Genomic DNA, 16,115 nt, shown 5'->3' with positions numbered 1-16,115 from the left:
TAAAGTGCTTATTTTGGGTACGGTAACAAAGGTCAGGATATAGCACACGTGCCGGCACACGTTCATGCAGTCTGAATCGCTGCTTCTCCTTGAGAGAGGCTGACAGGGACCGAGGCCTATAATTCCCTCCCAGTTATGCCTGCTTTATTTTCAGTTGTCATCAGTGAGTCCAAAAATATGGTGTTTGCGTCTGCTGCCAAACCAGCATTCACACAAATATAATTGGAGAAGTTATTTCAACAACACGGTGGCTCTGTTTCCTCCACACTCCCTCTGAATCAACACATGGGCCGATGGCTGCTTACAGTGTTTACAGAAAACACCAGTGTGTTCGTACCACAAGTGAGATCTTTGATTTTGAAGAAAAAGGAGCCACATATGTGGAAATCTGCTTATATCCTCAACACAGAAGCGCCTTGAGGCAACTTTTGTTGTGATTTGGCGCTATATAAATAAAATTGAATTGAATCGAATTGAACACAGACTAATAGTTTAAACCGTCCTTTACAGTGTGCTGATGATTGCTGTTAAATGTCATCTTGTAATGCAGACATCCACTTCAGTCAGCCAACTGTTATTATTGAATACTGTTTTTTAATCTTTTATTTATTTTTTTCCTCAAGAACCAAATCCTGAGCTTCAACCAAAGAAAGACTTGATTTTTCTGACTATCCTCTTTTCTTCTTGCTTTTTCCCCTCAGGTAATACGGGGAAAAATGCGAGGACCCCCCTCCTTGTATTCTCTGTGTGTATGCCACTGTGTAATATGGCTTTTTATTCCTATGTGATGATGAAAAGTGTTCATGTAGGAACAGAAGCCATTTTACACGTGGTGGTAGAGCAGCATGACGGAAGCATGAAACAAGCGGGAGCTCCTCGCTGCCTGCTTGCCAGTGCTCACGGAGACCAACAACATATGGTTGGATAAATGCAACTGTCTTCTTGCTGAATATTTCCCTGTAGTAAAGATACATTTATGCTCGTCTCTCTGATGAAAAGTGAGCTCAGCGAAGTGCTGATTTGAAGACAAAAATATGGCGTCAGAGTTTGTTGTGTGTGCACCTGTTTTTGCCTCCAGGCACACGCACCTTCCACTGCTTCCAGTGTTTGAAGCAAGCGGTGACAGCTGCAGTCCGCAGGGATGGAAGTAGGAACATTTGCAAAACATGTCATGAACAAAAGAAGAAAAGAGCAAGGAGAGACCTGTACAGATCTTTAATAACCAACTATAAAACAGGCACTTGGTGAGCCACTTTACAACTTGCAAGAGACACTGCATTTCCCTTTCTTCTCATTCGTATTCATTTTGCACATTTTTAAAATAAAACTTTTACACCACACATTCATCTACCTACAATATAATACAATGTAAGATACATACAGTATAAACAAGATAAAGCACCTTTGTTGTCCTAGTAAATACTATTAAGAATTAAACACTTGCGAGTTACAGATTGAGTTTGTAATTTGTGTGTGGTATTTTCAGTGCATGGGAAGAACTCCAAATACAGGTCTTGGGACTTTGATGTCCTTGTATGCACCTGAGTTTATACAATGGAAGCTTTTCCTAATTTTGTTTTCTGTCAGCCTACATGTGATTTACTTGGATGGTTTACACAGTATTAATAAAATACAGAGAGCCAGTAAAAACAGTCTGATGTACGTTTGTAACTGCATCTGCTACAGATCTCATGTTCCCTTCTGAGGACATTGGCATTCACATTACAATAAAAAAACACAATGTAGCACCACGTAATGTTTATACAAAGGCTAATACGATGAATGTCAATGCAGTACAGTAATGTAAAAAAAAATACAAAATGACTATGTAGGAAGTATTTATGAAAGGTGCACAGACAATAGTCCATGTCAGTTCTGATGTCATTTGGTCCTTTAGTAGAAAACATTAAAAAAAATTATTTTATGAATGCAACATGAACATGCATTTCTAAAAACAAAATATTTTACTGTATTTTCAAGTATTCTTTTTTCTCTCCTTTAGGTAAATGAAATATATTCTCTTAAAAAAAGTTCAATGATTTCTCCAACTAGCATATTTAATTTCTGACCCAATATTCATATCTGCCATTCATCCTCACATTTATGTAATAAAAACACATGTACAAAGAAGAAATAAAGTGACTATGTAAGTATTTAAAGATTTAAAGCATTTCACAGAAAATAGCTGTGCAATCTCATTCACCATAATGAATTGTCTTAAACATTTATACCTGTGAACATTTACAGTCTATTATTCACAGATCCCCCCCCTCCCCAACCCTTAGTTAATAGATTCTGATGTGTCCTTCCTTAAAGGAATCTTAAAGCTAGTGAGTTTTTGGCCAAACAGCTGGCTGAGGAGGTGGTTCTGTGACTCTGCTGTCCGGTAGGAATGGGTCTCCATCGACCTTACCCCTATCTTTGGTCGAGATTTCAAAGAATTGTTCATGGGAACTGAAGAAACTTTCGATATCTGAGAATGCAAAGCTCTCCCCAGAGTTCCCTTTTTGGTTTTATAGTCCCCGTTCTGAGGGCTCACAAACTCAGCCTTCTTTTGCGTACAGCTATCAAGCAGACTTCGTTTCGACTGCAAGCCCAAACTTACAGTCTTGCACTTGGAAATGATTTTGTTGCTAACGACATCATCCCGTACTGAGGACAGCACAGGGTACTCATTCAGTCCATCTGACTTTCTCTGCAGAGACGGATTTGCACACTTGCTGGGGCAAAATTTCTTCTTGGGTCTAGAATCAACGCCAAAATTTTCTTGTGTGACTGGAGAGGAAACCCTTTGCAGGCTATGAGGGGATTTCGTGTCCTTTCTCTTCTTCTGTCGCCTCAGCGGTTCCTTATCCTCATTTGAAGCTGAGGCATTGGGGGAAACCTTGGAGTGAAGGCCTGGTGTTGACTCTGTGGTCTTTGGACTACTTTTGGTGTTGTCAATTGACTTCTCAAGGGCAGCCTTCTCTTTATTCTGACTGTCATATTCCTGCTCAGCACCATGAGATAAGATCTGTTGTTTGCTGCTATTACTAGAAGAGTTGGACATCTGATGCCACTGCTCCTCATCCCCCTGCTGGTCCATCACATCGACAGCTGATTCATCCTTTGCAGACTCAGGTGTCTTTAAACTGATTTGATTTTCTATTAAGCTGACTACAGAGTTGTCACTAGGAGGAGGTGAATCAGTTTTTTCTTCCGTTTCTGTAGCGTCACCTTGAACAGAACCTTCCTCAGCTTTAACAGTCTCCTCCCCCGCACCACTACTCTCTTTAGATGCTGACCAACAGGTTGTTTCTGCTCTAATGTGGATCGACTCATTCTCCTCTTTCACGTCGCATGCTTCAGGAATTGATATTTCATTACCCTCTTTATCAAGATGAGGCGAGGGAGTCGGGTCAATTTCCTCCTTCTTGGGTGTAGCAGACTCAGGAGAATCCATATGAATGCATTTTTCCAACTTTACAAGCAGTTCAGAGTAGTCCTCAGCAATGTCCTCAGTCTTCACACTTGTATTGTTTGTGTCACTGTGGTATTCATTTTTGATGGTCTGTGTGGAGTCGTCTGCCATGGACACAGGGGGTTTGGAAGACTGTGTGTCAGAGTTTTGATTTAAGTGCAGTGAGCTTACGCTAGCAATGCCACTGTCTGAGCTGTTTTCTTGCAGACTGTCAGGGAGAATTCTCCTCTTTTTACTTGTAGGCGAAACACATTCATCTTCTTTGGATGCAGACACTCTGACGGGTCTCAAGACGCCTCGGAATTTGAAAATTTTGTTTCCCCCTGACAGGTGCTTTTCCATGTGACGATCAAACTGCTCTTTCTTGGAGAAGGTGTAGTTACAGGTGCTGCAGATGAAGGATTTTTTAATCACGTGCATGACATCAGCGCAGAGCTCACAGGTGTAGAGGGTGGTGTGCTTCGAATCCAGCTCATCCACCTCCTCGTGAGCTCTCTTCAGATGATCTTTAAGCTCCTGGGCCTCCTGATAAGAGACGGGGCATTTGTGGCACAGGAAAATCCTTTCCAAATTGTGAACCACTAAATGTCTCTGGAGTTTGAATGGTTTGGGGAATTGTTTTCCGCAGTGGTGGCAGTCTCTTGAGGGGTCTTTGCAGTTGGGATGCATCTCCACGCTTTTAGGTGTCTCTGTTTTGTGGAGGACTTCAAGTGGGGTTAAGGCGTTCTTCCCACCAGCTCCGCTGGCGCTTTTACATTTGTGAAGCTTTGCCTCAGCACCCTCTACCATTGTGCTGTCTGCAGAAACAGCTTTTTCCTGTTCTTTATTAACTTTGCTGGCCTCTCTGCTCACCTTGCTGGGGCGATGTTGCATTATTGAGGAGATGAAGTTCTTCACTGCTGTCTCTTGCATGAAGCTGCCCGAAATGCCTAGCATGGATCCTTGAGTCTGACCCCTCCTGGCAAACTGTGTGGCATGCTCCCGTAAGTGTTCATTGTACATCCACACATCTGATATCTCCTTCAAACACATTCCACAGGTCCAAATACCTGTCTTGTTTTTTGCATGCTTCTCCCTCAGATGGTCTCTTAGTTGTTCCCTGGAGCTGAATTTACGCTGGACACACATGTAGCAGGTTGGAGGTGGAGAGGGGTTGTGGGAGAGTTTGTGAAAGTTCAGCTCACCCAGGGTAAGGAACCAAGTGAAACACACTTTGCACTTGTATTGTTTATCTTTGACTTTCATTCCACCATCTTGCCGTTTCCTGCCTCGCCGCTCTGCCACTTTGTTGGACTTTTCATCATCTCTATTCTCCACATCAACAGTTGCGATTGCTGGAGGAGCTACTGAGATATCTTTATTAGAATCAAAGAACTGGATTTCTGGAAGCTGAAACGTGGTGTTCATGTTTTGGATGTCAATGCTGTGGAAGGTTTGAACGCCCTCTGGCTCCACAGTGTACGGGGTGGATGCTACTTCTGGTTTACAAGATTTGGGGTCAGAGGTCACAGATGAGCTGGTATCAAAGCTGGTGAAGGCAGCGGGACCGCTCCATTCAATTGAAGATTCATCAATTGTGCTTTCGAGAGGTTTCAAGAGGCTGCTGCGGAGCTCTTTAATGTTGTCATGAACAGCATCCCCCTGATCCCTCTGTTTAACATCTGCCAGCGGTGTGACATCTGCCTTTATTGTGCTGTTGTGGCACATATTCAACATGATGGCATCATCAAGAGAAATTGTCTCATATTCACAGTGCTTTGCGTGATTGTCATTAAAAGTCTGTTCAGCCTGGTTTTCCGCGAATTGATCTTTACTTTGCACGAATGTTTCAGGAGGAAGGAAGTCAGCAGTCACATTTGAACGGGGCGATAGCTTCTGCCTTTTGTTTCTTTTGCTGTACACCCTTTGGCACTTCTTCCTTTTTGCCTCATCATCTCTGGGGAAGAGCTGTGAGAATGTGGTGTCATCGTCAAGTAGGGCCTTCAGATCAGGACTTATACTTGGAGGGCTGAGAGCTGTGGAGTTCAAACAGGAGAGAGGATGTACTTTGTCTGCAGGGCTACTGTTTTTCTCACATTTTATTTCGCCTGCCACGTTTCTAAGAATCTCCTGGGCAAGGCTATCTTCTGAACCTTTCAGTTCACACATGTCTTCCACAGGGAGCAGAGTCCTTCTGGTTTCATCACATTCTCTGATAACCTCCTTTTCTACAGTTATAGTACTTTCCACATTATTATCCGTACACACTTCCAAATTTGCCATCTCTGTGATACTCGTACATTTTGTTTCTTCTGCATCAGCAATTTGATTGATCTCCACAGTTTCATTAAGATTTGTCTCTTTTGTTGGAGATCGGGCTGTGTTGTCAAAAGCAGGCTCTGAAGCAGCACAGTGAGGGAATTCCTCAGTTCTTTTACTGGTTTTCTCCTGTTCCTCAGAAGATTGGCTGCGCTCTGCACTGCTTTTGAATTCGGGAGTTATAGCTTGAAGTATATCTGTTTTTAATATATTCAGAAGCTCATCAGAGAGATGGTTAGGCTTTCTGTTTACCTCACTGTTCTTGTTCTTTCTAGCTTTGTTGTTCTTCTTTGCTTTTACTGACAGCATTGGGCTTTGATAGCCTATTTCATCTACTGCCACTGCACTTGTCTCACTTGCCATTTCCTCCAGGATGGATTCGGTGTCTGCCGCTTTAGATATGAGAGCACTACTTATCTCAGGCAGGCCATCTATTTTTGTTGGGTAACAGGTCTGTGAATCAGCTTTAGGTTTTTTCTCTGTAGTTTGTGATGCTTCATAAATAAGCGCACTCCCCTGATGGCTTGATGCTGCACTCTGCGGGCCAGTGTGTTTTTCAGCTTTGACCAAATGCTTCATTGCTTTATGCCTCTTTAACCCTGGCACAGTCCTGAAACACATGAAGCAAATTTCGCAGAGCACTTTGCCCTGCTGAGCGCTGCTCTGTGTCTTTTTTTGCGTCACATCTTTGTGTATTTGCGTTGTTGAACACTGGCCAGTGTCTATTGTTGGTCGCTTCTCTGAAGGGTCTGATGGAATCAGCATTTGTTCACTTTCACAGATGATGAGTGGCTTAGGAGTGGGCGGACCATCTGAAAAGGTTTTTTTGAGAAGTTTACTGTCCTCAACAGAAGCTTTGTGAGAATCTAAAGTTTCTGTTTCAGCCTTGCTCAGAAGGTCTGCATGCACATGCAAATTCTCAACAGGTTTGAGCACCTCATGGCAAACCTCCAGGTTTGTCTTTACATTACCAGCTGTAGAGTCTGTTCTCTTGCTTTGAGCTGGGAGCCCCAGTGAAAAACATGTGAATTTCATACTCTGCTGTAGCACCAGTGGTTCATCGGATGAATATAGCTTAGCTGCAGGGTTGGAATTCAGTGATGCTCCTGTGTCTGCTTCAGTTTTGCTAAAAATCAGTGCAGGGTTTATACTCAGATCACATGATTCAGAGTCATCACTGGGTCTCAGCACGGTATCTGCATTCTCTTTAGGCTGACTGGCTGGTGAGACTGGTATGTAATCGTACTGGTTTAGTTGTGGAGGTTCATCTGAGATGCTGTTATAGTTGAGTGGGCTGAGCTTGAAGTCGTACATTAAATCTCTTTTTCCAAGGCTCTCTGATACCACTGGTGGTTCTGCCATAACGGTTGCTGGAAGTGGAGAGGAGATGGTGGTTTCAGATCTGGGGATTTTACACTCTATCATTCCCAAGTGCAGGTCAGGCGGACTTATTAAAGAGTACTCCATCTCCACGGTTGTGTTTAGCTCCTCACTGTTTGAATTTTTGTTTTTGCCTTTGCTTCTTGGGGATTTTGTATTTTGAATGGAGTCTTGATCAATAAATTTATTGTCGCATGTATTGTTTGACTTACACGAATCCTCTTCTGTGTTACATTTCCGCATAGGCATTTGATTAGAGCTTGATAATAGAGGACTGACTGATGGAGCAGTCGTTAAATAGACGCAGTGACTTTCTTCCACTTCATCTCTGCACGGTGAGTTATGCTGACTTGCCATGAAATCAATGGGAAGCTGCTCTTTGATGTCCTGAACATTTAAAATCTCTTCTCGTTTCTGAGCAGACTCAAAGATGAGACCTGTCTCAGTTTTTAATGAGTCATTAAATGGAGTCATTTTGCAGGAATCACCGTTAATGATGCCATCAGACTGTGAAATGATCAACAGATTGCTTTGTCCCTCTATGGATTGGGTGTCATGGAAGGGCGAGCAGCATCTAGAGCTTTCTGTTTTGGTTTCCACCAGTAACGGACTGCAGGGCTTGTCTGTGGTGACAATCTCTACGGACATATCAGTTTCACTGTACGTCTGTGTCGACAGGCCTATTAAATGATCTTGGCTTGATGTTTCAACAGTTATTTTAACAGTTTTACTTTCTGACCGCTCCACTTTTAATTCGTCAGCATGCAATGAGCTGTTGTCGTCACGATTACCATGGCTACCAGCTGATTGTCGCTCCGCTGCTGCCTTCGTCACATCTGCCATTTTCTCACTAATATCTGAACTGGGCTCAGCCTGAGCTGGTGATAACAGATGAACACCAGAGTGACCCGTAATTCCCTTCACCGCCTCCGCTTCCTCACCCGTGGGTGAATACTCTCGGCTGACACTACTGTTTTTAAACAGCTGATCGACATTGTCCTCTGCATTACAGTTCCCGCAAGATTCCTCATCCACACGTGGCTCATGTGTCACCACACTTGAGCAGTGAGCAGTCTCGGTTAAAGTGCTACTCTTGGAGATATCCTGCTCTGATGCGACTTTACTCTGTGCCTTGTAATCCTTGTTTTCTGTGGCCTCACTTGGCTGCGATGAATTTGGCTGGCTGCCATTGACTCTGGGGTCAGCCTTGCTGGAGAGAGATGACTCTGACTCATCCAGAATGAATTCAATTTCATCCTTCCTCTCACTGATATTTGGAGGTGATAATATATTCTCCTTTTTCATAATTGCTTCCTTTTCCTCATGATCTTCTCTTTCAACTGCATCTGTTGCCTGACATTCAGTTTCTACATGTTGTTGACTTTGGGGAGAGTTGACATTTGGCGTTTTGTCTACTGATATAAGGGGTTCTTTCTTGAATATAGAGTGTGAAATCACCTCCAGACTTTTCATGAGATTTTCTGTATATCTCTTCTGCTCCAAAATCTCTTCCTTTGTTTCCGCAGGAGTGTCTTCTTCAGCACTTCTTTCCTCCGTTTTTTGACCAAGGTGGAGCTGTGGGTGTTCAATACGTGAGGATGCAGAGATTAAATTTGGTGCATGGCCCTCTTTGTCTGAAAATATTTCAAGAGCCCCTGATTCATTGTGAATTGCAGTGTGGGGACTGTGATGTTCACCCATTAGCTCAAATTGAAACGTGCCGTGCCATGAGAGTCCCTGTTCAGTGAAAGGCTCTGAAGGCATCGAAACAGGTACATCTATCGTCGGTACAGAGCATTTAGCATCCAAAGTGGGGCACTCACTCTCTGACTCATCACCCAGACGTAAAGGTGAAAATTTGCTCATTTGCAGCTGTTTGGGGACGTGCTGATCCAGTATCGGTGGCCTTTCCAACTTTGTTGTCTGCAGCTGGTTCTCGAGCTCGTTCACTATTCTCTTTATCTCCAGCTCATCCTCTGATGCACAGCTGTTGAGATTTGCACTGTAGTCAGTTATTTTTTCTGGCAGAGACAAAGGAACGTGATTATAATCTGGCTTCTTTTCATTTGATTTCTCCGAGTTGCTTTTGTACTGGGATATCTCATCTGGTAGAACGGGGCTAACAATGAGATTCCAGTCTCTTTGCTCCAGAAAAGGAGAGAAAGATGACACAAAGTCGTCCTTTTTCTCCGATGTGTTTTCTATTGAATGGAAACCCTCTTTTTGTATCGGCATCTCCGAGTAAAGGCCACCGTCAAAGCCTGTGAGGTCCCCAAACATTGATGAGGTGTCAAATGAAAGCGGAGATTTAATGAGTCCTTGCTCCTGGTCCAGGGGGTAAGGCATGAGGTGGAGTGTGTCTTTTTGTATCAGCGGGCTTTGGCTTTCAGTTGGAGACAGGCACACTTCATCCATCAAAGAGCTGCAAAGAGACCCAGGTTTGTGCGTGACTAGGTCACTGGCTAAAGTGATAGCCTCTTTCACTGCACAGACACTGTCGCTCTGTTTTTCAAACGTGGGAGTGTCTGATAACTCTGGCTGTGCAGCCAGGGAGCCCTCTCTTCTTTTGCCCTTTGTTTTTCTGTCAATATTGAAATCAGTTTCTTTGGTAGAGGGGGACTGTGAATTAAATGTCTTGTTATCTGTGCCGCCACATTGTGTTGGTTCGTCTTTAGGGCAAAGATTGTCTGCTCTCTGTAGGGAATTTCTGTCTGAAGTAACCGTTGTACTGGGTTCTTTTTTGTGAGACACGGGTTTCTCTCTTGATTTTGCATGAGACGTTTTGCTTTTTTCCAAGTACTTTACTGTGTCTTTTGCTTTTTGTGAGGATGCCGCTAGATCAGCAGCTTCAGGATTTGAGTGACATTTCTTTGGATCCTCTGTATTGTCTTTGATATCAGAATGAATGGCTTTGTTGTTGTTATACTTCTTGACAGATTTTGTGAAAGTCAGTGCAAGTGTGCTGGACTCTTTAAATAACTTCTGAGGGGAAGACCTTTCATGGGTTTTCTGCTCTGGAGACTCTTTGTTTTTGTCTGTCTTCTTCTCACAGTCTGAGTCCGTGCGATCAGTGCTTTTGGGGCTGTTGATACTATCACTTGAAACACTCACAGATGTGCTGAGTTCACTGCTTGTGGACGATCTGCTACCCCGCCTCCTGAGCCTCTGGTTATAGCTGTGCTTGTCGGGCGAGAGAGAAACCTCTTCGCTTTTTTTCATCTCAAAACAGTCCTTCGACTCATGCCTCCATGCTGCCTGGTCCCTCTCGCTCTTCGCTCGCCACTTGCACTCTTTAGTGTATGTATATTTACAGCGACTACTCTGATTCAGTCGGCCTTGGCTTGCTATCTTTACGGGCTCACATTCATCATCTGAGTCTGAGACATAGTCGTATTCTCCAAAGGCGGTGTTCTGCACCGTAGGAGTTAGTCTCTCCATCACCAAGGAAAACTGAAGGTTTTTAGTACCTTTGACGTGGAGTTTATGGAGCTTATTTTTCTGTTGAACTATTTTGTGAATAAGTTCTTTGCTCCAGGTGCCCCCTCCAGTGTTTTTCCTCTTGCTCTCTTTCACTGCAGTTCTTGAAGTCGGAGAGGTGGAGGCCTGTGAGGGTGCCGACCCTCGAAGTGCGGAGTTGTCCTGAAAGCTCTTAACGCCGCAGCGTTCCGAAAACTTGCTGGATAAGAGTAACCTCTGTGTCCCCGTGTTTTCGCCCTCGCTCTTGCACAGAGTTTTTGCCTCTTTCACTTTGCTGCCTTGTTCCCACGTCTTCTCCCTGGAGGCAATTCTTGAATTTTTATGAGAGACTTCTTTTTTTATGTTAATTTTCTCATCTTGTTCCAGATTCAGAGAGATTTTCTCAGGGCTCTCTACATCAGAGTCATAAAAATACTTTTCCTGTGTGAAAGACACATCATCAACTGCTTGTTTATTTTTGCTCTCAAAGACCAGGGATTCTTTCATTTTCAGAGATTGTTTGTTTGACGATGTTTTGACAGTGGTGAGGTCATCATCAGCAAATGCATCAATAAAGCTGCTGTCTATTTCAGCATTGTCTGACTGATATCCCAGTCCGTTCAAAGCTTCTGTGATTAGACTGTCTAACTTGGCATCCATTTCCAGCTCGGGGAGGTTGACTGAACTGGAGAACAGTTTCATTGAATCGTCTTTATTGTCTCCTTTCATTTCACTGTCACATATCAGGTCGCCATTTTTATTGAGGCCCAACAAAGACAAGTGAAGATCAGACGGACACCTTGAGAGTGAAACGTTTGACACGGACGACACTGCTTTTGCTGGATCTGAATGGTATTTTCTACTGTCCTCAATCTTTGCCGTTTCTTTGAGGTCATTTTGTGCAAACGTGTGATGAGCACAGTATTGCTTATGGCCTAAAAATGAGGCCAGGTTGTTGAAATTTTGATCACACTGTTTGCATGTCAGGAGCACATCCAACTGGTCAAGATTTGCTGTGGCTAATGAGCTGGCTAACAGCTGATGTGCAGAGTATGGCGGGGGAGGCTGCTGGTGCTCCACGCCAAAACTATCCACATAAGCTTTGCTTCCATCCATAGTTGTCTTTACATGACTACTGCTTTGCAGGTAGCTCATCATGTCGTCTTTGGGTCTGTCTGGTACAAAAGGAAGGTTCCGCGGAGCGTCGGAATGAAACTGGTGGGAGTGAGTGCTCAGGTGATCTGAGGGTAACTGGGTTTTGCCTTGTGGTTGGTGATAGAATGGGTGAGAGGGTGGTGGCTTAGATATCTGCGTGTCCTCTGAGCTGATGTTAACAGGGCTCGTGGATGCTGGGGAGTGGGAGGAGCAGGTACTGCTAGATGCAGGATTATGAACTGGGGATGGTAAAGGGGATTCATAAGGCGATACCATCATCAGTCCCATAGGCGGCACCTGTAATGGTGGAAAGCTGTAGTTTCTTGACGGTGCTGCTGGAAGAGAATGATTGAGTCCAAAGAATACTACCTTATTTTTCGACTCACATACTTGTGAGTGGCTTGTTTCTACTTTAAAAGTTGGGACTGTGTTACTGTTTTTTTTAACAATCTCCTGTCTTTGGTTTGAAAAGACATCACCAGTTCTGCTGTTCTGAAATGAGCCAGGAGTTTTCAACGAGCTGGGTTTATGTGATTTTATGTCATCCTGCCAGTCAGAGGGGGAAACTATGTAAGCCAATTTTTGATTGCTTATTTGTCTAGATAACTCAATTCTACTTTGGTTTGGCATGGCAGGGGTGGGTCGTATCTGCTGCCAGGGCATTCTGTTATTTTTAGATGAATTTGGCCTTTGGTCAATCGCTGGCTGGTTCTGAAACTGAAACTTGTCATTTATATCAGTGTACTGAATTGTGTTTGGATCCTCTTGTGAATATGCCTTATTAGGCCCCTCCCATGAATGTGGTATCCTACTTAGAACATTACTGTTGATGTTTTTATCAAAAGCCATTGTGCTCGAGCGAATGTTATTGACTGGAATGCTGTTATATGTTTTGGTGGGAAAGTGCATTGGTGAGCCTGGGACTTGTGAAATATTTCTTGCATGCATACTTCCTTGAATGAGTGTTCTTTGGTTGGCAGCTGTGTCTTTGGGGTGACAGTTTCTCTTACTCCCCGAGGTGATGGCTGCATCCCTACTGTCTGCCTGACCAATTGCATCTGTGCTCTCGGCCAGCCCAGTCTTTCCTTGCTCCGACTGCTGTGAGCTGGAGCCAGAGCTGTCGCTGCTGGCTGAGTCCTCACTCAGGTTTCTTGGACACTGGATGGATGATGCCACCCCTTGCATAAACTGTGACTGCGGATTGTGAGGATAAGTGCTTCGACCCTCTGGTTGCTGTTCATTATTGAACTGAGTGTTGTTCTGAGCAATATTTTGCCCTTCTGCAGGTGCGAAAGAAAACGAGTTATGGGTCACATGAACAGAACCTAAAGAGGCGTTTGTGAAGTCTTGGGATTGTGGGTCCTGTTCACAGGGAAAAGAGTCAGAGGTTGATTCTTCCATTAAATTATATCCATACTGAAATGGGCCAGGCACAAATGTGTTTGCCTTATTTGCTTCTGATAGGGCAGTGGATTTCTGCGATGAAACCCCAAAGTTAGCACCATTGAAAGTCCTTTCAGGAGATGCCCATGCATTAGAGCCACTCAGATGAAAGTCAGTCAGAATCAGTTGGCCGCCAGGCTGTGCACTGTTGCTCTCCATGGATGCTGGCTGCTGCTGCTGTGACAGGGGTGGGTGTGGGTGAGATGATGTTCCACTTGAGGAGCCCAGTGTCTGTGAGGTAAAGCTTTGGGAGGTGAGGTTAGAGGAAGCCTCTTGGAAACAGCGGCTGTAGCTAAGCTCTTCTTGTTGTAGTTCGGCCTCTCTCTCTGGTATACTGGGAACGTGGAATCTGTAGCTGCCCGAAACTGGGCCACGACTGGTTTCCAACTTCTTGGGTGGCAAAACCTTCTGCTGCGGATATGCAATACCAACAGTGCGTGGATTTGTAATGCCTGGTCTGTACAGCTGCTGTGGGTTGCCTCGCTCTGTCTTTACTGACCGCTTCCCTTTCTCTCGGCTGCGGCTCTTTCCACTTGGAGACTGGGGACTGCCTTTGCCACTCGACCAAGTCCTGTCAGTGGCGAACTTTGATCTGTTCTGCAGTGATCTGAAGTCAATCTTCCCTGCTTGCTGTGGTCGTATGACAGCCTCACGCTGCTGAGGACAGTCCCTTTTCTTCTCTATTTTTTCAGCTTTGGGCCCTCTGCTACTGGCTCTGGCCTCAGTGCCTGTGCTTGAAAAGTGCTCTGAAGATTCCTTTGAGGTTTTTTCACTCGTCTGCTCCAGCGTGGTGCCCTCATCCTGCAGTTTGGACTCAGTGTGCAGCTCTTTGACTGCATGCATTCGCTGAGTCTCTCCTGCCATGGTGCACAATGTGTGCTGTGAAGGCCTGGTCCTCAGAAGCGCTATCTGGGAGACAGGGACATCGTCTTGTGTGTAGTAATAATCACTAAATGTCCAGTGGCAGGAACTGCAGGGACTGGGCTTCTCGCTGCAAGCTCATCTCTTCACCCTCATTGTCAATTGCAGATCTGGCACCAAAGCAAATCAGACCTGGAAGGAATAAAGAGCAAAGAGGATCAGATGGCAACCTTAAACTATCTGATGAAAACAATTAAAAACTCTTAGAAATTAAATGTTTTTTGTTAGATAAAAGCAAACAATACTAATTAAACATGCAAGCGAAACATTGAACAGCATTCAGAAAAACTTGTGTATCCAAAAAATACTTTTTGGCCTAGGTGTTAGTATTGAAAATAGAAATGTCAGGAACTTCCAAATGAAACAAATAAAGTTAAAAAACAAAACAAAACCCTACAGTTTCACACAAAGCTACTTCATGTCATATACTTGTTCCCTGTTTCTGCCAGCAGAGAGCAGTATTGCAGCATCAAACAACAGTACTGTCAATATACACTGTGTGATCAATAGGGAATTCCAAAATTCTGTCTTTTCATACTAGTCCTTGAGATATTACTTAGTCTAAGTTCCTTTTTTCAACAACAGACACATTTCAAACAACCACATAGAGTTTTTTTGAGTGCTTGATTCTCGCTTGACAGCAGTAAGTTGTTGTGTCATATTCAACAGTCATACAAAGAAAGCAGTTTCGTCTTGGAATGATGAAGTTGAACGTAGTTCTGAGGATGAGAAAAATTCAGTACATGCATCCAAAGTGCATTGCCAGTAAATGAATCACAGACTCCTTGAGAGAAGGGACACAATGCCACAGTGTTCTTTTGCTACAGAAGGCTTCAGGTTTAGATCATGGAGGAATATCGAGGATTAGTCAGCCAGCCCTTAGACAGTGAGAAGTGAGGGCACACTGACGTTTGTTGCCTTTCCCCAGGCATCCCAGACAGTGCTCTCGGGTCCTGGTTTACTTTGGCCCGGCAATGCTCCTGGTTGATTGAGGTCAGACCAAATGAAACTTGCAGTTAGCACCAAAATGTAATTTCTAGGCCCGGTAACCAAACTTCCAACACATCTTCTGTCTGCCTCCACTGACTATACCGGTACTGGAGGTAGCCTGTGTTTGCCGAGACTACCTTTCTGTTTAAAGCATCTGTTTTGGCTACCATCCACTGTGCTGAAGTGTCCTTGAGCAAAGCACTTGTGGTTTACTGAGGAAAGTTTTAGCTTGTGAGGAATGAGTGAAAACTGCATACTAAAATGAAAAACTAAGTACCACTGAATCGAGCCTCTCTTTTAGCCAGTGACTATAATGGAGCCAGAAAACTGTATATAACACTGTGAGATGTGAAAGACAAACAGACAGTAAGTATGTGCACCCTCATCAGTCTCTCAGGAGATTATTTTTTTGGAACTCTCTGGGTCATTTTGTCATCAGCACCTGATTTTGTTTCCATCTTGAATCCATCCTGTGGAATCAATATTTTTACTAAAACATCCTTTAGCAGGTTGGTATGATTTATTATGATTTATGTACTCTTTTATTTATAGCCGTATTCAGTTAGAGGTATAATTCAGGCAGATTTAAAAAAACAACCCTACTTTAGTTTTTTTGCAAAACATCCAAATTCCTTTCGTAGAGATCGTATCTGATCACCTGAGCACCGAGCCTATGATAAGACTGTTTGACAGCACAACATTAGTGCTGACTATCTGGAAGACGATGACAGATGGCTCACAAATGAATTCTTTGTGCACCCTGGCAAAAGAACCAAACCACATTTAATCACGATGAAACATAAATACAATCCTGTTTCTGTAGGAGTATGTCTTGTGGCCTTATTAATGGTAATAAGTTAGCAAGTGCATGGTATGTTGACTGTATTGTAGTGTAAGTGAGGTCACAGCCAGATAGGTCCCTAAAGGTGGACAATTTTTTTTCACTGTATAAATTCAAGCCCTCTCAAAGCCACAGAGACGAGGAGATGAGCTGATATGAGATAAGATGTGT

At 43.7% G+C, this 16,115-nt stretch overlaps 1 protein-coding gene across 1 annotated transcript in view; it reads right to left on the bottom strand.

The window, feature by feature from the left end:
* Positions 1-912: 912 nt before the first annotated feature.
* The window catches only part of znf469 (zinc finger protein 469), a 61,874-nt gene continuing 46,671 nt past the window's right edge, over positions 913-16,115 (bottom strand). The window contains exon 3 of the mRNA XM_085411877.1: positions 913-14,245. Within this exon, the coding sequence (XP_085268003.1) occupies positions 2,282-14,056 (11,775 nt within the window). The 5' untranslated portion in view covers positions 14,057-14,245 and the 3' untranslated portion in view covers positions 913-2,281. The remainder of the gene's footprint in view (positions 14,246-16,115) is intronic.

Source organism: Rhamphochromis longiceps, linkage group LG7 (genome assembly GCF_057381845.1).
Source record: "Rhamphochromis longiceps isolate RC_006_pf linkage group LG7, R_longiceps_female_GT1.1, whole genome shotgun sequence".
In the NCBI taxonomy this organism is placed as follows: Eukaryota; Metazoa; Chordata; class Actinopteri; order Cichliformes; family Cichlidae; genus Rhamphochromis; species Rhamphochromis longiceps.
The sequence above is the reverse complement of the archived record's forward strand: the minus strand, read 5'-3'. Positions and strand labels throughout refer to the sequence as shown.